This window comes from Oncorhynchus mykiss, chromosome 23, assembly GCF_013265735.2.
Source record: "Oncorhynchus mykiss isolate Arlee chromosome 23, USDA_OmykA_1.1, whole genome shotgun sequence".
NCBI classification, from domain to species: Eukaryota; Metazoa; Chordata; class Actinopteri; order Salmoniformes; family Salmonidae; genus Oncorhynchus; species Oncorhynchus mykiss.
Window position 1 is genome coordinate 42252079 of NC_048587.1, and position 24895 is coordinate 42276973.

Genomic DNA, 24895 nt, shown 5'->3' on the forward strand with positions numbered 1-24895 from the left:
CTCAGATATCTTCCCAGTTAATCCAGCCATACCTGGCCTGCCACACTCCACCGCTCGTCGCTGGCTGGGATTTCTGTGGACATTGCTAAATTAGCCCATCCACACAAGGTGTTACCGTACCGCACAATCCCACTTCTGGCCCCTCACCCTCATTCTTCTATCCCAACCAGTCTTAACCAAAGTTGGGCTCAGGAAGAGCTGAGAGAAACGGTCTCTCTTCCTGGTTGTGTCAGTCTGAGTGAACCCAGCTACAGTGTAGTATGCTGTCGGCTTTAGGCTCTGGAGTCTGGGGTGTTCGTGTGGGTTATTATCAGTTCAGTGACCTCGGCATAACTATTCTGATAAATGTAGAGAATGGAAAGAAAAATTAATAAAGGAAAGATTACGGAAGGAAATGAGTGCAGACGGAGGCTTGTGAAACAGTGGTCAGGAATAGAGGTATAAATGGAGACAGAAATGAGCTGAGGCTCTCAATCTTAGTGTTTGAAGTGAAAAGGAATATAATAATGTAGCATCAGCTTGTTGTCTGCGTTTCTGGGGGTATGATTCCCATATGATTGCATTACTGTAGAAAACTCAACTCAACTAGACGAACAGATTTGAAATCTTCCCACTTAGATTCAGGATGTATTTGGGTAACACTTTATTTCACTGTCCGGTTTAAATAAAGTTCTGACACTCCACATCAATATGTATCAGTCAAATGTTTTATTTTTTATTTCTTCCTACGATTTGTTTATTTTACTTATTTTTGTATTGTTATATACCCCTTTTTCTCATCAGTTGGAAATTACAGTTTTGCCCCATCGCTGCAACTCCTGTACGGCCTCGGGGGAGGTGAAGATCGTGAGCCATGTGTCCTCTGAAACACGACCCCACAAAGCCACACTGCTCGCTTCGCCTGGAAGCCACCCGCACCAATGTGTCGGAGGAAACATCGTACAGCTAGCGATCGAAGTCAACATGCATGTGCCTGGCCCACCACAAGGAATCGCTAGAGCGCGATGGGACAAGGACATCCCAGCAAGCCAAGCCCTCCCCTAACACAGACGACGCTGGGCCAATTGTGCGCCGCCTCATGGGTCCCCCGGTCACGGCCGGCTTCGACACAGCCCATGATCGAACCCGGATCTGTAGTGACGCCTCTAAATCAAATCAAATCAAATTTATTCATATAGCCCTTTTTACATCAGCTGATATCTCAAAGTGCTGTACAGAAACCCAGCCTAAAACCCCAAACAGCAAGCAATGTAGGTGTAGAAGCACGGTGGCTAGGAAAAACTCCCTAGAAAGGCCAAAACCTAGGAAGAAACCTAGAGAGGAACCAGGCTTCTGGCTGTGCCGGGTGGAGATTATAACAGAACATGGCCAAGATGTTCAAATGTTCATAAATGTCCAGCATGGTCCAATAATAATAAGGCAGAACAGTTGAAACTGGAGCAGCAGCACGGCCAGGTGGACTGGGGACAGCAAGAAGTCATCATGTCAGGTAGTCCTGAGGCATGGTCCTAGGGCTCAGGTCCTCCGAGAGAGAGAAAGAAAGAGAGAATTAGACAGATCATGCTTAAATTCACACAGGACACCGAATAGGACAGGAGAAGTACTCCAGATATAACAAACTGACCCTAGCCCCCCGACACAAACTACTGCAGCATAAATACTGGAGGTTGAGACAGGAGCGGTCAGGAGACACTGTGGCCCCATCCGAGGACACCCCCGGACAGGGCCAAACAGGAAGGATATAACCCCACCCACTTTGCCAAAGCACAGCCCCCACACCACTAGAGGGATATCTTCAACCACCAACTTACCATCCTGAGACAAGGCTGAGTATAGCCCACAAAGATCTCCGCCACGGCACAACCCAAGGGGGGGGGCGCCAACCCAACCCAGCCTCTAGACCACTGCGCCACGCGGGATGCCGTATCAGTCAAAGTTAATATGTTCTGAGTGGAGTCTCCTTGTCGCATACATATGTATCCATCTAACTGGACATCCTGTCCCCTCATTATGAGAGCAACTCTGTGCCTGCTCTGTGTTCCTTGTCCCTGTTCCTGGACTGAGACCCGAGTCACTGGTAGATGTTTCAGTTAGTGTCTCTGTCACTCTGCATGAGTAACAGTCTAAAGGAGCACACTGGCTTCATTTGTATTGCAGTAGCCTATGAATCACCTTGAAAGTTAGGCAGGTTGTCATATTATGTTTTAAAAGTTTTGCAGTTGTTAAGACTGGTATATCTTGCATTCCCTGGACTATCCTAACTTTCTCTAGTCTGTATTTCCTGTAGTTCCACTTTCCATCCAGCATCTGCTCTATCCAGCAATAGTTCCTATAGCTGTTTCTCTTCTTCAGTGCTGTCCTTTCCTTTTAGCCACCATTTTTATTGTCACATTAGCCCTTTACATTGTCGCCTGCAGTAGTATTATCCCATTCCATTGTCGCCTGAAGTAGCATTAGCCCTTTACATTGTCGCCTGCAGTAGCATTATCCCATTCCATTGTCGCCTGTAGTAGCATTAGCCCTTTCCATTGTCGCCTGAAGTAGCATTAGCCGTTTACATTGTCGCCTGTAGTAGCATTATCCCATTCCATTGTCGCCTGTAGTAGCATTAGCCCTTTCCATTGTAGCCTGTAGCAGCATTATCTCTTTCCATTGTCGCCTGTAGCAGCATTAGCTCTTTCCCATTATAGACTATAGTTGCCTTTAGCCCTTTCCCTAACTGACTGGGGCTATAGCTATAGCTGGGGTGATGAAGGCTTTAATGTCCAATATTTCCACTCCGCCCCTGATCTGACGCCCGATACTTCCATGTTTCCAGGTGTCACATTTGCTGCAAAGGGCTACTTCGAGGCACTGGTGAGGATGGGAGAGATGGCCAGCGAAAGTCAAGGCTCTAAGGATCTTGGTGAGTCCTAGTGTTGGCTGTAGGAGGTTGCAGCACCCCTAGTGGGGTGGAGGGGGTTGTAGAACCCCTATTTATTTATTTGATTTTTTAAAATTTCACCTTTATTTAACTAGGTAGGCCAGTTGAGAACAAGTTCTCATTTACAACTGCGACCTGGCCAAGATAAAGCAAAACAGTGCGACGAAAACAACAACAGAGTTACGCATAAACAAAGGAACAGTCAATTACACAAAATAAAAGAAAAAATGAAAAATCTATGTACAGTGTGTGCAAATGTAGAAGAGTAGGGAGGTAGGCAATAAATAGGCCCTAGAGGTGAAACTAATTACAATTTAGCATAAATACTGTAGTGATAGATGTGCAGATGATAATGTGCAGAAGAGATACTGTGGTGCAAAATAGCAAGAGGGTAAGTAATAATATGGGGATGAGGTAGTTGGGTGTGTTATTTACAGATTGGCTGTGTACAGGTACAGTGATCGGTCAGCTGCTCTGACAGATGATGCTTAAAGTTAGAGAAGGAGATATAAGAATCCAGCTTCAGAGATTTTTGCAATTCGTTGCAGTCATTGGCAGCAGAGAACTGGAAGGTAAGGCGGGCAAAGGAAGTGCTTTGGGAATGACCAGTGCAATATACCTGCTGGAGCTTGTGCTACGGGTGGGTTTTGCTATGGTGACCAGTGAGCTGAGATAAGACGCGGCTTTACCCAACAAAGACTTATAGATGACCTGGACCTTATAGATGATCCTGGCGATGGATGTGTAGTGAGGGCGAGCCAACGAGAGTATACAGGTCGCAGTGATTGGTAGTATATGGGGCTTTGGAGATAAAACGGACTGCACTGTGATAGACTACATCCAGTTTGCTGAGTAGAGTGTTGGGGGCTATTTTGTAAATGACATCGCCGAAGTCAGGGATCGGTAGGATAGTCAGTTTTACGAGGGTATGTATGGCAGCATGAGTGAAGGAGGCTTTGTTGTAAAATAAGAAGCCGATTCTAGATTTAATTTTGGATTGGAGATGCTTAATGTGAGTCTGGAAGGAGAGTTTACAGTCTAACCAGACTCCTAGGTATTTGTAGTTGTCCACATATTCTAGTTCAGAACCGTCCAGAGTAGTGATGTTAGTTGGGCGGGAGGGTGCGGGCAGAAATTGGTTGAAGAGCATGCACTTAGTTTTACTAGCATTTAAAATCAGTTGGAGGCCATGGAAGGAGTGTTGCATGGCGTTGAAACTCGTTTGGAGGTTTATTAGCAGAGTGTCCGAAGAAGGGCCAGATGTATACAGAATGGTGTCGTCTGCATAGAGGTGGATCCGAGAATCATCAGCAGCTAGAGCGACATCATTGATATATACAGAGAAAAGAGTCGGCCCGAGAATTGAACCCTGTGGCACCCCCATAGAGACTGCCAGAGGTCCGGACAACAGGCCTTCCAATTTGACACACTGAACTCTATCTGAGAAGTAGTTGGTGAACCAGGCGAGGCAGTCATTTGAGAAGCCAAGGCTATTGAGTCTGCCGATAAGAATGCGGTGATTGACAGAGTCGAAAGCCTTGGAAAGTTGCTGCAGGGGGTGCTGAGACTTTGGCCAGGGTAGGGGTAGTCAGGTGGAAAGTATGGCCAACCTTGGAAAAATGCAAATGATTGATTATCGTAGATTTATCGGTGGTGACAGTGTTTCCAATCTGCAGTGCAGTGGGCAGCTGGGAGGAGATGCTCTTATTCTCCATGTACTTGACAGTGTCCCAAAACATTTTGGAATTAGTGCTAGAGGAAGCAAATTTCTGTTTGAAGCCTTGGCTTTCCTAACTGACTGAGGATATTGGTTCCTGACTTCCCTGAAAAGTTGCATATCGCCGAGGCTTGTCGATCCTAATGCAGAACACCACAGGATGTTTTTGTGCAGGTCAAGGGCAGTCAAGTCTGGGGTGAACCAAGGGCTATCTATATCTGTTCTTAGTAATACATTTTTTGAATGGGGCATGCTAAATTAAGATGGAGAGGAAAGCACTTTTGAAGAGCATCCAGGCATCCTCTACTGACGGGATGAGATCAATATCCTTCCAGGATACCCGGGCCAGGTCGATTAGAAAGGCCTGCTCGCTGAAGTGTTTTAGGGAGCGTTTGACAGTGCTGAGGGGTGGTCGTTTGACCGCGGACCCATTACGCATGCAGGCAATGAGTCAGTGATCACTAAGATCCTGGTTGAAGACAGCAGAGGTGTATTTATAGTGCAGGTTGGTCAGGATGATATCTATGAGGGTGCCCATGGTTACAGGTTTTGGGTTGTACCTGGTAGGTTCCTTGATGATTTGTGTGAGATTCAGGGCATCTAGCTCAGATTGTAGGATGGCCGGGGTGTTAAGCATGCCCCAATTAAGGTCACCTAACAGTATAAACTCTGAAGGTAGATGGGGAGTCATCAATTCACATATGGTGTCCAGGGCACTGCTGGGTGCCGAGGAGGGTCTATAACAAGCGGCAATGGTGAGGGACTTGTTTCTGGAAAGGTGGAATTTAAAAAGTAGAAGCTCGAATTGTTTGGGCACAGACTGGATTGTATGTCAGAACTTTCGATGCTATCTCTACAGTAGATTGCAACTCCGCCCCCTTTGGCAGTTCTATCTTGTCGGAAAATGTTATAGTTAGGGATGGAAATTTCAAGATTTTTGGTGGCCTTCCTAAACCATGATTCAGACACGGCTAGGACATCCGGGTTGGCGGAGTGTGCTAAAGCAGTGAATAAAACAAACTTAGGGAGGAGGCTTCTAATGTTAACATGCGTGAAACCAATGCTTTAACAGTTACAGAAGTCAACAAATGAGTGCGCCTGGGGAATGGCAGTGATGCTGGGGGCTACAAGGCCTGGATTAATCTCTACATCACCAGAGGAACAAAGGAGGAGTAGAATAAGAGTATGGCTAAAGGCTAAAAGAACTCGTCGTCTAGTGCGTTCGGAACAGAGAGTAAAAGGAGCAGTTTTCTGGGTGCGGAAGAATAGATTCCAAGCATAATGTACAGACAAGAGTATGGTAGGATGTGAGTACAGTGGAGGTAAGCCTAGGCATTGAGTGAAGATGAGAGAGGTTTTGTCTATAGAGGCACCATTTAAGCCAGGTGCGGCCACCGCATGTGTGGGGGGTGGAACAAAAGGGCTAGCTAAGGCATATTGAGCAGGGCTTGAGGCTCTACAGTGAAATAAGGAAAAAATTACTAACCAAAACAGCAACAGACAAGGCATCTTGACATTAGGGCGAGGCATGTGTAGCCGAGTGATCATATGGTCCAGTGAGGAACTAGGCGAGCTGTAGGCACGGCGATTCAGACAGCTAGCAGGGCGGGGCTAGCTGCAGGCTAGCAGATGGGCCTCAGGGAGACGTCGCAACTAGAGTCTGTTGTAACCCCCTCGGACAGTTACGTCGGCAGACCAGTCGTGATGGATCAGCAGGGCTCCGTGTCGGCAGCAAAGGTTCCAGGCCAATTGGCAGAAGAGGTATTGAATCCCAGGAATTATCTGATGGAATTCTTTGGCTAGCCGGGAGAAGGGCCTAGCTTGAGGCTAGCTCCAGGCTAACTACTAGCTAGTACCTAGTTAGCTGGCTAGCTTCAGAAGGCGGTTCCGGTTCAAAAGTGTAAAAATAGCAGATCCATACCACATTGAGTGAGGCGCGTTGCAGGGGAGTATGTTCAGTCCGTAGATGGAAGAAGAGATCAAAAAAGTAATACAAATATATACTAAGAAAAACGATATATATAAGGGACAGGACAATCAAAACAGACATCCCCACTGCTACGCCATCTTGGAAGAGATTTATTGGGCTGGAGGGGGTTGCAGAAAGACCTGCTGTACAGGGGATAGATGGCAAGGGGTGTGAATGGGAAAAGGACAAATAATGAGCAAAAGTAGCTGAAGCACCACCTGAAACTGGACCCACTCACTCACTCACTCACTCACTCACACACACACACACACACACATAAACACACACATAAACTCACTCACTCACTCACTCACTCACTCACTCACTCACTCACTCACTCCTCACTCACTCACTCACTCACACACACACACACTCATTCACACACTCACTCACTCAGTCACTCACACATAAACACACGCATACACTCACTCACTCACTCACTCACTCACTCACACACACACACACACACACATAAACACACACACACTCATTCACACACTCACTCACTCAGTCACTCACACATAAACACACACATACACTCACTCACTCACTCACTCACTCACTCACTCACTCACTCACTCACTCACTCACTCACACACACACACACACATAAACACACACATACACTCACTCACTCACTCACACACACACACACACACACACACACATACACACACACACACACACTCATTCACTCACTTACACATGCACACACACAAGCATGTTCTGTTTGTTGTTGTTGTTTCTTACAGTCAGTTATTACTGCACTATGGGAAAGGGGAGCTTACAGTAAGAGAATAGAGGAAAGCGGAAAGGAGGGTTGTCTGAGATCAGAGGTTAGAGAGGAGGATAGAAAGAATAGTTTCCTCATTCATTATTCATGGTAGAAGAAGAGTCTTTTATTTTGGCCTTCACATTTCTTCTGAAGTTTTCATCTTTTCATCCCCCCACTCTGCCTCTCTCAGTCAATACTGATTGAACTGAGTTGGTTTGCCCACTCCAATCTGAACAGTAGAAGCCCATTATAGTCTGTATTCAGCCTCAATGACATTATCTGTGCAGTGACCGTTCAGATTAGGATTTCAATATGCTAGGGGAGGATGTTACAGAGTACAGTATGCTAGGGTAGATGAGGCTCTATTGCTGCTGATGATTCTATTACTATTACATCCCAGTGCCCTCATCTTAAAGTGTCCATCTCCATATTAAACAGGTGTTGAACCATCTCCATATTAAACAGGTGTTGAACCATCTCCATATTAAACAGGTGTTGAACCATCTCCATATTAAACAGGTGTTGAACCATCTCCATATTAAACAGGTGTTGAACCATCTCCATATTAAACAGGTGTTGAACCATCTCCATATTAAACAGGTGTTGAACCATCTCCATATTAAACAGGTGTTGAACCATCTCCATATTAAACAGGTGTTGAACCATCTCCATATTAAACAGGTGTTGAACCATCTCCATATTAAACAGGTGTTGAACCATCTCCATATTAAACAGGTGTTGAACCATCTCCATATTAAACAGGTGTTGAACCATCTCCATATTAAACAGGTGTTGAACCATCTCCATATTAAACAGGTGTTTTTATCTCCATATTAAACAGGTGTTGAACCATCTCCATATTAAACAGGTGTTGAACCATCTCCATATTAAACAGGTGTTGAACCATCTCCATATTAAACAGGTGTTGAACCATCTCCATATTAAACAGGTGTTGAACCATCTCCATATTAAACAGGTGTTGATGGGCCTCCCGAAATGGCACAGCTGTCTAAGGCACTGCATCACAGTGCTAGATTCGTCAATACAGATTTGGGTTCGATCCTGGACTGTTTCGCAGCCGGCCGCAACCGGGAGATCCATGAGGCGACGCACAATTGGCCCAGCGTCGTCCGGGTTAGGGGAGGGTTTGGCTTGCTGGGATGTCCTTGTCCCATTGCGCTTTAGCGACTCCTTGTGATAGGCGGACGCATGCCTGCTGACTTTCGGTCGCTAGCTGTACGGTGTTTCCTCCGACACATTGGTGCGGGTCGCTTCCGGGTTAAGCGAGCAGTGTGTCAAGAAGCAGTGCAGCTTGGCGGAGTCGTGATTCCGAGGACGAATGGCTCTCGACCTTCGCCTCTCCCGAGTCCGTACGGGAGTTGCAGCGATAGGACAAGACTGTAACTACCAATTAGATATCACAGAATTGGGGAGAAAAAGGGTTGATCCATGTCCATATTGATTCTGTACTCTCAATGGTCCCTTATCTACTGCCTGTCCTAAAGTGTGTGTGTGATTTGTGTTTTATGAGGTCCTTTGGTTGTTTTTGCAAACCTAGCCCCTAGCCATGACTAAGCAGCACAGTATATCCCTCCCTCCCTCTCTGCAGTCTAGTGACAGGCAGGGCTGAACAGAGGAGACTGATTCTGTCTCTGGACATCAGTGTTGCCTAAAGCAACCAAAGTATGTGTGTGTTTGTGTGTGTGCATGAGTATGTACTACACCTGAGCATGCATTTATTTGTCACAGTACTTGCATGTATGATGTGAGAAACATCACAAGAGATGCTCTATGTGTTCATTCTTTGTAGTTCAATGGCTCACCAGTCAGGCTAACCTGCAGTGACAGTGTGTTTGCATGATCAGCCATTCTATCTCCACACAGTGATAAAAGGAAACAGTTGCTGTATAGATTCCAATTAACTACATGGTCGAAGGCTTGTTTTGTATTTGACAGCTGACTGTTTATATTACGCAGAGGGAGGAGGGGAGGCAGAAATGCAGTACTATAGCCTAATGGATGAACATCGGCATTGAATAGTCTAGAACAATTATAAAAAGAAGCAATGAAACCAGAAAGACAGCCATTATTCGCACAATTTGCCTAATGTCAGCCCATTACATAGTTTTTTTTTTACCCAGGATAGTGTAGTCAGCCCCAGGGGCAATGCCAGGCCAGGCAGGCAGTGAGCAAAAGGGGTCATTTGGGATCTCCCGGGCCGACTGGGTGGGCACGCGGACCCCTTTGATAGCCGTGCTGTCTGTGGGCGGGCTGGGATGGCTGGCAGCTCTCTGCTGTGGCATGAAGTACAAACACTTTTACAGCCTGCTCACTTTCATTATCCGCAGGCCCCATGATCTTCTCTCTCTCTCTCTCTCTCTCTCTCTCTCTCTCTCTCTCTCTCTCTCTCTTCTCTTCTCTTCTCTTCTCTTCTCTTCTCTTCTCTTCTCTTCTCTTCTCTTCTCTTCTCTTCTCTTCTCTTCTCTTCTCTTTTTCTCTCTCTCTCTCTCTCTCTCTCTCTCTCTCTCTCTCTCTCTCTCTCTCTGCTGGCTGCCTGGCGTAGAGAGAGAGTGTGGACACACACACCCTCCTCTGCCATGTCTCCACCAGTGTCCAGGCTGACAGGCAGATAAGGAGCGGCAGGATGGATAACGGGTGATGGATGGGTGGTGCCACGTTACTTGGCTTTAAACAATCTCTTGCATACATACTGTAGTACTTACCCCCAGTTTATAACTGATGCTGATAGAGAGATAAGGGGAAGGATTTGTAAAATGGGGGGCAAGTAATTATTGCGTTATTATCATTGCGTTTCTTGAGGGCAGAAATAGCTGGATGCGTCAGGCAGTCAACAGAGTAGTAGAGATGTGCCTTCATTTAGTGGAGAGAGACTCCATGTGCATCCCTATAGTGCACTATATAGGAAATAGAGTGCAGGCTGTGATGCAGCCCATGTCCCACGGTCGCCTCTACAATGTAATGACTGTAAAATATCTGATTAATCCAAGCAGAATAAATTAACAGTAGTTAATGGTATTCGGATTATAGAGAGAGGCATGCACAGTCTTGACCCATAGATGACAAGGCAAAAAGAGGGCGAAGAGGATGGAGAAGGGAGGAGGAGGATAAGGGAGGGTGGTGAGGGAAAGGGCAGGAGGGGGTAGTTAGTGAGAGAAAGCCAATGTGAATGGGTAGCTAAGAGTACTGAACAGAGCTGTAGTTGCTAACGTTGTACATTGATTGACGATCATTTAAGCAGATACTACCTCTGGGTTAGACATATACATAATTGATCAGAAGTCATAATCCAACAAATCAATAATATATCAACCCAAGCTAACCAGGGGAAATCACAGCCAATGAAAACAATCCAAAAAGTCACCCTATTCCCTATGGGCCCTGGTCAAAAGTAGTGTAGTATATAGGGAATGGGGTGGCCTGATTGCCTGTTCCCTACAGTTATCCTGGTTCTAGGTTATATAAAGAGAGGGTATTTTTAAGGTGACGCGCTCCGCTAGAGGACTTTTGTCACGTGAGGATAAATAATGTAGACGTCTCTAATGTGCGTTAGAGACAGGGGAATGGAACTGCACTGCACACACAGGACTGAATAATCAACTAACATCACCCCTATAGTGTTACATAGAATCAAATCAAATCAAAATGCAACAGACTTTACCGTGAAATGATTACTTACAAATCCTTGACCAACAGCGCAGTTCAAGAAGAGTTAAGAAAATATTTACCAAGTAGACTAAGATAAAAAGTAATAATAATAAAGTAACACAGTAAGAATAACAATAACATGGGGCACCTGTACCGAGTCAGTGTGTGGGGGTACAGGCTAGTTGAGGTAATCTGTACAGTTGAAGTCTGAAGTTTACATACACTAAGTTGACTGTGCCTTTTTAACAGCTGGAAAATTCCAGAAAATGAAGTCATGGCTTTAGAAGCTTCTGATAGGTTAATTGACATCATTTGAGTCAATTGGATAAGTACCTGTGGATTTATTTCAAGGCCTACCTTCAAACTCAGTGTCTTTTTGCTTGACATCATGGGAAAATCAAAATAAATCAGCCAAGACCTCAGAAAAAAAGTTGTAGACCTCCAGAAGTCTGGTTCATACTTCGGAGCAATTTCCAAATGCCTGGTACCACGTTCATCTGTCCAAAAAACAATACACAAGTATAAACACCACGGGACCACGTAGCCGTCCTACCGCGTTTTGTCTCCTAGAAATGAACGTACTTTGGTGTGAAAAGTGCAAATCAATCCCAGAACAACAGCAAAGGACCCCGTGAAGATGCTGGAGGAAATGGGTACAAAAGTGTCTTTGCTTCCCACAGTAAAACGAGTCCTATATCAATATAACCTGAAAGGCCACTCAGCAAGGAAGAAACCACTGCTCCAAAACCGCCATAAAAAAGCCAGATTGCAACTGCACATGGGGACCAAGTTCATACTTTTTGGAGAAATGTCCTCTGGTCTGATGAAACAAAAATAGAACTGTTTGGCCATAATGACCATTGTTATGTTTGGTGGAAAAAGGGGGAGGCTTGCAAGCTGAAGAACACCATCCCAACCATGAAGCAGTGGCAGTATCATGTTGTGGGGGTAGTTTTGCTGTTGTGTCGTCAGCAAACTTAATGATGGTGTTGGAGTCGTGTTTGGCCACGCAGTCGTGGGTGAACAGAGAATAGAGGGGACTAAGTACACACCCCTGAGGAGCCCCCACCTGGGGGCAGCCCATCAGGAAGTCCAGGATGCATAGGGAGGTGCATAGGGAGGTGTTTAGACCCAGAGTCCTTAGCTTAGTGATGACCTTGGTGGGCACTATGGTGTTGAACGCTGAGCTGTAGGCAATGAACAGCATTCTCACATTGGTGTTCCTTTTGTCCAGGTGAGAAAGGGCAGTGTGAAGTGCGATTTGAGATTGCGTCATCTGTGGATCTGTTGGGGCGGTATGCGAAATGGAGTGGGTCTAGGGTGTCCGGGAGGATGCTGTTGATGTGAGCCATGTCCAGCCTTTCTTTTTTTTCTTTTTTGTCTGGGCGCGAACCTAGCGTCTCTGGTGGCACAGCTGGCGCTGCAGTACAGCACCCTTAACCACTGCGCCACCCGGGAGGCCCCCATGTCCAGCCTTTCAAAGCACTTCATGGCTACCGACGTGAGTGCTACGGGGCGGTAATCATTTAGGCAGGTTATCTTTGCTTCCTTGGGCATAGGGGCTATGGTGGTCTGCTTGAAACATGTAGGTATTACAGACTCGGCCAGGGAGAGGTTGAAAATGTCAGTGAAGACACTTGACAGTTGGTCCACGCATGCTTTGAGTATACGTCCTGGTAATCCGTCTGGCCCAGCGGCTTGTGAACGTTGACTTGTTTAAAGGTTTTGTTCACATCGGCTACCGAGAGCGTGATCACACAGTCATCCAGAACTGCTGGTGCTCCCTTTATGCATGCTTCAGTGTTGCTTTCCTCGATTTGATCATAAAAGGTGTTTAGCTCGCGTCTGGGCAGCTCGCGTCTGGGTTTCCCTTTGTAGTCTGTAAATAGTTTTCAAGCCCTGACACATTAGACAAGCGTCAGAGCCGGTGTAGTAGGATTCAATCTTAATCATGTATTGACACTTTGCTTGTTTGATGGTTCGTCTGAGGGCAGCTGTATAAGCGTCCGGATTAGTGTCCCGCTCCGTGAAATCGGCAGCTCTAGCCTTTAGCTCGATACGGATGTTGCCTGTAATCCATGGCTTCTGGTTGGGATATGTGCATACAGTCACTGTGGGAATGATGTCATCAATGCACTGATTGATGAAGCTGATGACTGAGGTGGTGTCTTCCTCAGTGCCATTGGATGAATCTTGGAAAATATTCCAGTCTGTGCTTGCAAAACATTCCTGTAGTGTAGCATCTGTGTCATCTGACCACTTCCGCATTGAGCGAGTCACTGGTACTTCCTGCTTTAGTTTTAGCTTGTAAGCAGGAATCGTGGGGATAGAAATATGGTCAGATTTGCCAAATGGAGGGCGGGGGAGAGCTTTGTATGCATCCCTGTGTGTGGAATAAGGTTGGCCTAGGATTTTTTTCCCCCTGGTTGCACATGTGATATGCTGGTACAAATTTGGTAAAACTGATTTAAATATGCCTGTGTTAACCTGTCCCCCCCCCCCCCCCCCTCCTTCAAAAGCCAATGAACGGTGCAGGGCGCCAAATTCAAAACAACAAAAATATAATAATTAAGCATTCAAGTATTTTACACAATTTTGAAGATAGAATTCTCGTTAATCCAGCCATAGTGTCTGATTTCAAAAAGCATTTACAGCGAAAGCACCACAAACGATTGTTAGGTCACCACCAAGTCACAGAAAAACACAGCCATTTTTTTCCAGCCAAAGAGAGGAGTCACAAAAAGCAGAAATAGAGATAAAATGAATCACTAACCTTTGATGATCTTCATCAGATGGCACACAAAGGACTTCATGTTACACAATACATGTATGTTTTGTTTGATAAAGTTCATATTTATAAAAAAAATCTGGGTTTACATTGGCGCATTACGTTCAGTAGAGAGCCACATCAATTTACAGAAATACTCATAATAAACATGGATAAAGATATGACTATTATACATGGAACTTTAGATAAACTTCTCCTTAATGCAGCCGCTGTGTCAGATTTCAAAAAAAAATTACGGAGAAAGCAAACCATGCAATAATCTGAGTGCAGCCTTTAGACAACAAAGCAGCCAAAATATACCCGCCATATTGGGTAGTCAACATTACTCAGAAATAGCATTTTAAATATTAACTTACCTTTGATGGTCTTCATTAGAATGCACTCCCAGGAATCCCTGTTCCACCACAAATGTTTGATTTGTTCGATAATGTCCATCAGTTATGTCCAAATATCTTCTTTTATTATGGCGTTTGGTAAACAAATCCAAACGCGTGTTCAGGTTTCGCCAAACGTCCGACAAAAAGTTCAAAAGGTTCCGCTACAGCCCGTAGAAACATGCAAAACTAAGTATGGAATAAATCTTTAGGATGTTTTTAACATAAAACTTCATTAATGTTCCAACCGGACAAATCCTTAGTCTGTACAAATGAAGTGGAACGTAGCTAGCTTTCACGTGAGTGCGCCAGACCGAGGCTGTGGCACTCTGCCTGACCACTCACTCAAAGAGCCCTTATGAGCCCCTCCTTTAGAGTAGAATCCTCAAAACAGGTTCTAAATACTGTTGACATCTAGTGGAAGCCTTGGGAAGTGAAACATAACTAATATCACTAAGGTATCTTCAATGGGGGCTGAGTTGAAAAACTACAAACCTCAGATTTCCCACTTCCTGGTTGGATTTTTTCTCAGGTGTTTGCCTGCCATATGAGTTTTGTTGTACTCACAGACATCATTCAAACAGTTTTAGAAATTTCAGAGTGTTTTCTATCCAATACTAATAATAATATGCATATATTAGCATCTGGGACAGAGTAGGAGGCAGTTCACTCTGGGCATGCTATTCATCCAAAAGTGAAAATGCTGCCCCCTATCCCAAAAAGGTTAAAGTCCCCGGCCACTAGGAGCGCTGCTTGTGGGTGAGTGTTTATAAGGCTAATGGCCTTATAGAATTTGTTAAGAGCGGCCCTAGTGCCAGCTTCATTTTGTGGTGGTAAATAGACGGCTATGAATAAGACAGATGAGAACTCTCTTGGTAGATAGTGTTGTCTACAGCTTATCATAAGGTACTCTACCTCAGGCGAGCAATACCTCGAGACTTCTTTAATATTAGATATCGCTCACCAGCTGTTATTGACAAATAGACACATGCACCGGCAGAACAGAGACGCTACCTCTGGTAAGACGAGGGGTCTTACCAGAGGTAGCGTCTCTGTTCTGCCGGTGCATGGAAAATCTCGCTAGCTCTATATTGTCCGTATCTTCATTCAGCCACGTCTCGGTGAAACAACATAAGATGTAAGTTTTTAATGTCCCGTTGGTAGGATAATCTTAATCGTAGGTCATTTTATTTTATTTTGCACGTTAGCAAGAAGAACAGATGGCAGTGGGGGTTTACTCGCTGGCCTCCGGATTCTCAGAAGGCTGCCTGATCTGCGGCCCCTTTTCCAGCATAATTTCTTCATGCAAAAGGTGTGGATCTGGGCCTGTTCCAATGAATGCAGGATATCCTTCTCGTCAGACTTGTTAACTCCCTTTGGTGTGTGTGTGTCCTTCCTCTTATCATAAATGAGTGTGATTACCTGCAAAGACAGAGCCCAAGTGCACACTAACAAGGAACACTTCCTCATAGAACAGCACATGTTTGATTTGGATCTATGTTGAACATAGTGAACATACTTCTAGCATGTGCCTTTGGCTTGAATACAGAGACGCTTCTTCCTGCTGTATTACAGGCTGTGGGGAATATTGAGGAAAAATTTGTCATAACAGTGTTCCTGTACTAAAAGAAAAAGGACAACAAAGAGAAACAAAATAAGTATGTGATATTTAAACGTAAGTGACTCTCATCCGGAGCGGAGTGGGGGCTATGAGATTCACAATTCATTTCACTGTTTTGACCCTATTATTCATTCCAAAATCATTCTTTCATTGTTACTAACCCTATTCCAAACCAATACACCACAACTGACTCATAGAAGATCCATTCACACATGTGAAGACACCTTTTATTCTGTGAGCCATTGTTGGGCTACAAATAGAAGTTAAAAAGTAATTCTAGTCATAGTGTTTTCATTTCAAGTTATTCAAGTGGAGGAATTTTTGCTTTTCATCCAGCTCTTTGAGAAGGAGGAAAGAATGGATGTTCAGTAATTGTTCCACTCCAGCAGAAGTGAGAGTCAGTCTGCCCCCCTCCATCCCTCCCTCTCTCTCTCAATCTGGGCGCCCACGCAATGATGTGGGAGCGTACGCAGGCAGGCAGACAGGCAAGCAGGGAGCCCTAAGAGAACACTCTGCCGCCGCACACAGTAAACTATAAATAGATCAAATTGGTTCCTTTATGGGAGAGATTCCGTAAAAGGGAGCTGGAAGAGGGAAGGTGGAGAGGAGAACCCAAATAGACCGGAACAACGCGCAGGCAGCCCAAAAATGGCTCGTTGATCATGTCACACGGCTGAAAATGGCATCTCTGGCTTCCGCACTGCCACTACCTGTTAGTGTCTATGCCCATAACAGGGCATCAGTCATCAAACTTGTCATTCTGATGCAAATTATATTGCTGATATATTTGTCATTATACTATAGTAAGGTCAGAATTGGTTCATCTAGTATAAAGTGTGGGTAGAGTATGTGAGGGAATAGAACAGAACATAAATAGTATCAATACCCTTGAATTAGATTCTCAATATCCTCTGTTATTAATGGTTTCCTCCACATGTGTAAGGGAGTTAAGAACGAATCAATCCATCAATCCACAATCCACGTTTTGCAACTGCACATGGGGACAAAGATCGTACTTTTTGGAGAAATGTCCTCTGGTCTGATGAAACAAAAATAGAACTGTTTGGCCATAATTACCGTCGTTATGTTTGGAGTAAAAAGGGGGATGCTTGCAAGCCGAAGAACACCATCCCAACCGTGAAGCACGGGGGTGGCAGATTCATGTTGTGAGGGTGTTTTGCTGCAGGAGGAACTGGTGCACTTCACAAACTAGATGGCATCATTTGGAGAGAAAATAATGTGGATATATTGAAGCAACATTTCAAGACATCAGTCAGGAAGATTAAACTTGGTTGCAAATGGGTCTTCCAAATGGACAATGACCCCAAGCATACTACTGAATGAATGTCAGAATTTGAAGGCAAATTGGTAAAACTGTGAGATCTTGTTATGCAGCTAGCCTACCACCCGGCTGCGCATAAACTCAGCAAACAAAAGAAACTTCCTCTCACTGTCAACTGCGTTTATTTTTAGAAAACTTAACATGTGTAAATATTTGTATGAACATAACAAGATTCAACAACTGAGACATAAACTGAACAGGTTCCACAGACATGTGACTAACATAAATTGAATAATGTGTCCCTGAACACAAGAGTGGGTCAATTTCAAAAGTAACAGTCAGTATCTGGTGTGGCCACCAGCTGCATTAAGTACTGCAGTGCATCTCCTCCTCATGGACTGCACCAGATTTGCCAGTTCTTGCTGTGAGATGTTACCCCACTCTTCCACCAAGGCACCTGCAAGTTCCCGGACATTTCTAGCCCTCACCCTCCGATCCAACAGGTCCCAGACGTGCTCAATGGGATTGAGATCTGGGCTCTTCGCTGGCCATGGCAGAACACTGACATTCCTGTCTTTCAGGAAATCACACACAGAAGGAGCAGTATGGCTGGTGGCATTGTCATGCTGGAGGGTCATGTCAGGATGAGCCTGCAGGAAGGGTACCACATGAGGGAGGAGGATGGCGTCCCTGTAACGCACAGCGTTGAGATTGCCTTCAATGACAACAAACACAGTCCCATATTGCTGTGACACACCGCCCCAGACCATGACTGACCCTCCACCTCCAGATCGATCCCACTCCAGAGTACAGGCCTCGGTGTAATTCTCATTCCTTCGAAGATAAACGCGAATCCGTACATCACCCCTGGTGAGACAAAACCGAGGCTCGTCAGAGAAGAGCACTTTTTGCCAGTCCTGTCTGGTCCAGCGACTGTGGGTTTGTGCCCATAGGCGACGTTGCCAGTGATGTCTGGTGAGGACCTGCCTTACAACAGTCCTACAAGCCCTCAGTCCAGCCTCTCTCAGCCTTTTGCAGACAGTCTGAGCACTGATGGAGGGATTGTGCATTCCTGGTGTAACTCGGGCAGTTGTCGTTGCCATCCTGTACCTGTCCCGCAGGTGTGATGTTCGGATGTACCGATCCTGTGCAGGTGTTATTACACGTGGTCTGCCACTGCCAGGATGATCAGCTGTCCGTCCTGTCTCCCTGTAGCGCTGTCTTAGGCGTCTCACAGTACGGACATTGCAATTTATTGCCTTGGCCACATCTGCTGTCCTCATGCCTCCTTGCAGCATGCCTAAGGCATGTTCACGCAGATGAGCAGGGACCCTGTGCATCTTTCTTTTAGTGTTTTTCAGAGTCAGTAGAAAGGCCTCTTTAGTGTCCTAAGTTTTCATAACTGTGACCTTAATTGCCTACCGTCTGTAAGCTGTTAGTGTCTTTACGTCCGTTCCACAGGTTCATTAATTGTTTATGGTTCATTGAACAAGCATGGGAAACAGTGTTTAAACTCTTTACAATGAGGATCTGTGAAGTTATTTTGATTTTTACGAATTATCTTTGAAAGCCAGGGTCCTGAAAAAAGAACTCTTATTTTTTTGCTGAGTTTAGAAGAAATTTGAAATATGCCTCTTTGTTAGATACAGAGATAGGAAATGGGAATTTTTGAGTGACACTTGATGTAGACAGTAAGAAAACAATAGCGGAAATATATAGGATAGACAGAAATAGATTGAAAAGGAGGATACTAGAGATAATCTCATTCCAATCGGGTCAGAGGGACAAAGTCAGGAGGGAGTATCTTTTTGTGAGGTTCGATATGTATCAGTGGATTTTGCGTATATCATTTCCCCTTCCCTTGTCTGTCAAAAGTTCTGCTACAGTAAATAAGTGGAGAGGATTCAAAATGCCACTGCTGCTGCTCAGCTGGCCGACACACACACACACACACACACACACACACACACACACTCACATGCCCACACACTCACTCGCCCACACACACAGCTGGTGGACACACTCACACGCCCACACACACAGCTGGTGGACACACACTCACACGCCCACACACACAGCTGGTGGAAGACACACACTCACAAGCCCACACACACAGCTGGTGGAATACACACACTCACACGCCCACACACACAACTGGTGGACACACACTCACACGCCTACACACAGAGCTGGTGGACACACACTCACACGCCCACACACACAGCTGGTGGACACACACTCACACGCCCACACACACAACTGGTGGACACACACTCACACGCCCACACACACAGCTGGTAGACACACACTCACACGCCCACATACACAGCTGGTGGACACACACTCACACGCCCACACACACAACTGGTGGACACACACTCACACGTCTACACACAGAGCTGGTGGACACACACTCACACGCCCACACACACAGCTGGTGGACACATACTCACACGCCCACACACACAGCTGGTGGACACACACTCACACGCCCACACACACAACTGGTGGACACACACTCACACGCCCACACACACAGCTGGTAGACACACACTCACACGCCCACATACACAGCTGGTGGACACACACTCACACGCCCACACACACAACTGGTGGACACACACTCACACGCCTACACACAGAGCTGGTGGACACACACTCACACGCCCACACACACAGCTGGTGGACACATACTCACACGCCCACACACACAACTGGTGGACACACACTCACACGCCCACACACACAGCTGGCGGACAATCTCAGTAATTTCCAGTGGAAGAAAAATAAAAGAGCATGAAGAAACTCAGGGAGGAAAACAAAAATGGAGAGAGAGAGCGAGAGGGAGAAGAAAGCACACTTAATGCAACACTGTAACTAGCAATAGAGAAATCAACAGAAAAAGTCAGTTAACCAAGACAATGAGGCTTCCCTTTTCCCTTTCTCTTCATGGAAGGACTGGTCCAGTGTCTAGACAGCCACAGTAGGTGCAGATGATGTACATGCCTTGCAGTGAAGGAGTGGGCATACTGAATTTGATGCTATCACTTAGAAGTGGTGTGTGTGTCTTGTGTGTGTGTGTACCTTGTTATATTGAGGACGGTGAAAGAGCTCTTTTTTTATCCTCTGTCTATTCCTCCATGGAAGTAATAGCAGCAGCACATAATGTGCGTCCCAAACGGCACTCAATTCCCTATTTGGTGCTCTACTTTTGACAAGGACCGATCGGGTTCTGGTCAAAAGTAGGGCACTACATAGAGAATAGGATGCCATTTGGAAAAGCAGCCATAGTTCGGGATTTATTAGAGAGTTTTTAAAAGCATGAAGGGAGACAATAGGGTGTCCTGTCACACACACACACATTCAACCGCAGGTCTTTGGGACTCGCGACTCACTATTACTAGCTTCAGATAGTGGTATTTTAATTATATTTTTTAGCTCATTTGACTTTCTGTCTTTGAGAAGTACGGCTGACGCCTTGGTGACCCGGTCTCTGAGGTTCTCCCCTTAGCTCTACTCTGTCTGAATTCTGCAAAATTCCCAAAGAGGCGTAATGGGTTCGCACTCAAAAAGGTGTTGCGTAAAGCTTACTTCATTATTCAATGTTTTTAATTATTTTCCCGGCGCTCACACTGCAGTATGTATGAGGAAACTGCAGCTCCTGCGAGAACACTCTTTCAAACGGAATCTTCTTATTTTTTCCTTCCTCTTGCCACCATCATCACAAACCCCTCGTCTTCTATAAAAGTTCTCCCAACTCCCCCCACACTGCACTGTACTCCCACACATTTCGCCTGCAGGAGATGTCTCCTCTCTAAGATGGACGTTTCAAAGGAGTTCCTCTCTAATTTAGGAATATATTCTGATCAGTAGATAACATATTATGCCTGAGAATGTTTTTGTATTGTATTTCTGATAGAGCTGAAATTAATTTGGCTATGTCCATGGCTCTGTCGCATTAAGGCTGTGTACCAAATGGCATCCATTTCCCTTTATAGTGTACTACTGTTGACAAGGGCCCATAGGGCTCTGGTGTAAAGTATTGCACTATGTAGAGAATAGGGTGCCATTTGGGATGCATCCAATGAGGCATAAAGCCAGGGATAAAGCCTCTCTGTCTCTGTCTGTTCCCTGGTGTGTCCTTGTCCTCAAACCACCCTGGAGAGGGATAGTGGGAGGGAGAGAGAGAAAGGTGGGGAAGGGTGAGGGAGGAATTAGAGGGAGGAATTAGAGGGAGGAAGTAGAGGGAGAGAAGTAGAGGGAGAGAAGTAGAGGGGGAGAGGGAGAGATATACACACACACAAGATCACAAGTCTTTGAGACTTGCAACGCACTATTACTGGCTTCAGATAATTATATATTTCTTTCTCTTTTGATCTAATTTGACTCACAAACAACACTATTGTTCTCAAAACTCTCTCCTATCTGCGTTCAGCAGTTGAAACAAAGCTCTTCTCTCATCCTTCTCCTCATTTGGTCCATCAGCTGAACAATACTTTCTCTTCTTTTGTGTTGAGCAAAATAAGAGAGACAATAAGATAAAGAGAGGGAGGGAAGGAAGCAGGGAGAGAAAGAGAATGAGATAGACATGAGAAAGATGAAGGGCTGATTCGCAACTCCTCTGTGCTTCAGCACTAGTATGTGTGTTCCAGTGCTACAGTAAGTGGTTGGATCTTAATATGAACAGCTCGACTCTATCAGATATGTCCTGTTGTGCCTCCCGCCCTTGGTACTGTCAGTCTGCCAAATAGTGACTTAATGGGCATGATAATAGACTAGAACACAGGAACAGAGCACACAGGGCTCTGCGGTACTATACCCCTGGCACTCACTCACACACACACATGCACGCTAACAGTCACCTCACTATCACAAAGATCCAGACATTTCAGACTCTTTTCCTCCTCTCAGTCATACACTGGTTTTCAGTTCCCCCCCATTGGGAACTCTGTGGGACCAGAAACTGGAACACAGCTGTTGTCAAGTGTACTCCCTCTCCGGCCTCTAGGTCACCAGGCTGCTCATTATGGTGCACTCCTGTCACCATCATTACGCGCACCTGCGCGTCATCAGACTCACCTGGACTCCATCACTTCCCTTTTTATTTTATTTTGTATTTCACCTTTATTTAACCAGGTAGGCCAGTTGAGAACAAGTTCTCATTTACAACAGCGACCTGGCCAAGATAAAGCAAAGCAGTGCGACACAAACAACAACATTGAGTTACACATGGAATAAACAAGCGTACAGTCAATAACACAATAGAAAAAGTCTATATACAGTGTGTGCAAAAGGCGTGAGGAGGTAAGGCAATAAATAGGCCATAGTAGCGAAGTAATTACAATTTAGCAAATTAACACTGGAGTGATAGATGTGCAGATGATGATGTGTAAGTAGAGATGCTGGTGCGCAAAAGAGCAGAAAAGTAAATATAAACAATATGGGGATGAGGTAGGTAGATTGGATGGGCTATTTACAGATGGGCTATGTATAGCTGCAGCTGATTTCCTTCCCTATATATGTCTCTCCCTTTGGTTCCTTCCCCAAGCGTCATTGTTTCTGTTTCATGTCTGTGTGCTGATAGTGTTTCTTGTTTTCTATTATGCTCCATTTATTTTATTAAAGCACTCACTCCCCGAACTTGCTTCCCGACTCTCAGCGTGTGTGACCTCTATTATGAATGGTACATAAACTTACTGTGTGTTTATCTATTCACACCTGAGCCTGGTACAATCAGCCTTTAGGATATGCTAGTGTAACAGTACAAATTTAAACCGTCCCCTCGCCCATACCCGGGCGCGAACTAGGGACCTTCTGCACACATCAACAGTCACCCTTGAAGCATCGTTACCCATCGCTCCACAAAAGCCGCGGCCCTTGCAGAGCAAGGGGAACTACTACTTCAAGGTCTCAGAGCAAGTGACGTCACTGATTGAAACGCTATTTAGCGCCCACGCTAACTAAGCTAGCCGTTTCACATCCGTTACACTCACCCCCCTTTTGACCTTCCTCCTTTTTCCGCAGCAACCAGTAATCCGGGTCAACAGCATCAATGCAACAGTACAAGTTTAGACCGTCCCCTCGCCCATACCCGGGCGCGAACTAGGGACCTTCTGCACACATCAACAGTCACCCTCGAAGCATCGTTACCCATCGCTCCACAAAAGCCGCGGCCCTTGCAGAGCAAGGGGAACTACTACTTCAAGGTCTCAGAGCAAGTGACGTCACTGATTGAAACGCTATTTAGCGCCCACGCTAACTAAGCTAGCCGTTTCACATCCGTTACACTAGGCATACTGTGTGTTCAGTCACTACTGCTAGGAAAAACACTCGGCTCTAGTTTTAGGCTATGTGTCCTGTCTAGGGAAAACGCTAGGCTTTAGTTTTAGGCTATGTGTCCTGTCTAGGGAAAACACTAGGCTTTAGTTTTAGGCTATGTGTCCTGTCTAGGGAAAACACTAGGCTTTAGTTTTAGGCTATGTGTCCTGTCTAGGGAAAACGCTAGGCTTTAGTTTTAGGCTATGTGTCCTGTCTAGGGAAAACACTAGGCTCTAGTTGTAGGCTATGGGTCCTGTCTAGGAAAAACACTAGGCTCTAGTTGTAGGCTATGCGTCCTGTCTAGGGAAAACGCTAGGCTTTAGTTTTAGGCTATGCGTCCTGTCTAGGGAAAACACTCGGCTCTAGTTTTAGGCTATGTGTCCTGTCTAGGGAAAATGCTCGACTCTAGTTTTAGGCTATGCGTCCTCTCTAGGAAAAACACTAGGCTCTAGTTTTAAGCTATGCATCCAGTCTAGGAAAAAAGTTATAGATGTATTTTATTTAACCTTATATTTAATTAGGCAAGTCAGTTAAGGACAAATTCTTATTTTACAATGACTGCCTACCCCGGCCAAACCCTAACCCGGACGATGCTGGGGCAATTGTGCTCCGCCGTATGGGACTCCAGGGTGTAGCTATGAAAGAAGAGGTAACTAAGCAACCAACAACCTATAACATGTTGTAGATTCAGAGATTAGTCTCTCTGGGACCCTATAGAGGTCAGAGGTTATAGATCAGAGGGTAGAAAATAGATATTGGCTAGTTGCTGAATCTGACCAGCAGTAGGCCAAAGTCATCAGTCTCTGTCACTCCTTCCCTACCTGGCTGCCTGCCTGCCTGCCTGCCTCCTTCCCTCCCTGCCTCCCTCCCTCCCTCATGTCTGTGGTCTGGAATAATCTATCTCCATTTTGTGCCCCATCTATCAGTAATGATCATGTAGAACTTGTTTGTTTGTTTCGATCTATGTGTACGTAATTCATGTTTAAGTGTTTCATTTTTCTTTTCGATACTGTCTGAGCTGGTGTTGTATACTAAAGACGCCAAGTGTGTCTAATCAAACCACGTTACATGTAACTACACTTGCTGGTGTGGACAGGGATCAGCCAAAGCTCTGCCTTGACTTGGTTAGGTTCACATCAACGTCCCCAGCAAGGATGATGCATGTCACCACAACCTTAATGTGTCCAGCTGAATATTTTGCGAAAAATGATTCATGTTTTTAAGGCCGTGTGATCAAGGACACGGCAACGGTATTGAGTCCTGGCCTATTTAAGATGTGAGCTGCTGGATTTCTGTAGGTGTACTGGAAAATTACTTTAACGTAGTGCAGAGGTCCAGTAAGTGAAGAAGATGGTATCTGGTTCTATACACTCTGGTTCTGTGTATAGAACTGTTTAGCCAATAATGGTGTGTGTGTGTGTGTGTGTGTGTGTGTGTGTGTGTGTGTGTGTGTCTCCTCCCT

General features: G+C 45.4%; 1 protein-coding gene across 6 annotated transcripts in view; it reads left to right on the forward strand.

The window, feature by feature from the left end:
• LOC110502783 (BAR/IMD domain containing adaptor protein 2) overlaps nucleotides 1–24895 on the forward strand; it is a 157332-nt gene that overhangs the window by 54904 nt on the left and 77533 nt on the right. For 4 of the 6 annotated variants that reach the window (XM_036960472.1, XM_036960473.1, XM_036960475.1 and 1 more), the window contains exon 3: nucleotides 2819–2905. The exons of the other annotated variants lie outside the window; for them this stretch is intronic. In XM_036960472.1, the coding sequence (XP_036816367.1) occupies nucleotides 2819–2905 (87 nt within the window). The remainder of the gene's footprint in view (nucleotides 1–2818; nucleotides 2906–24895) is intronic. 6 annotated transcript variants of the gene reach the window in all.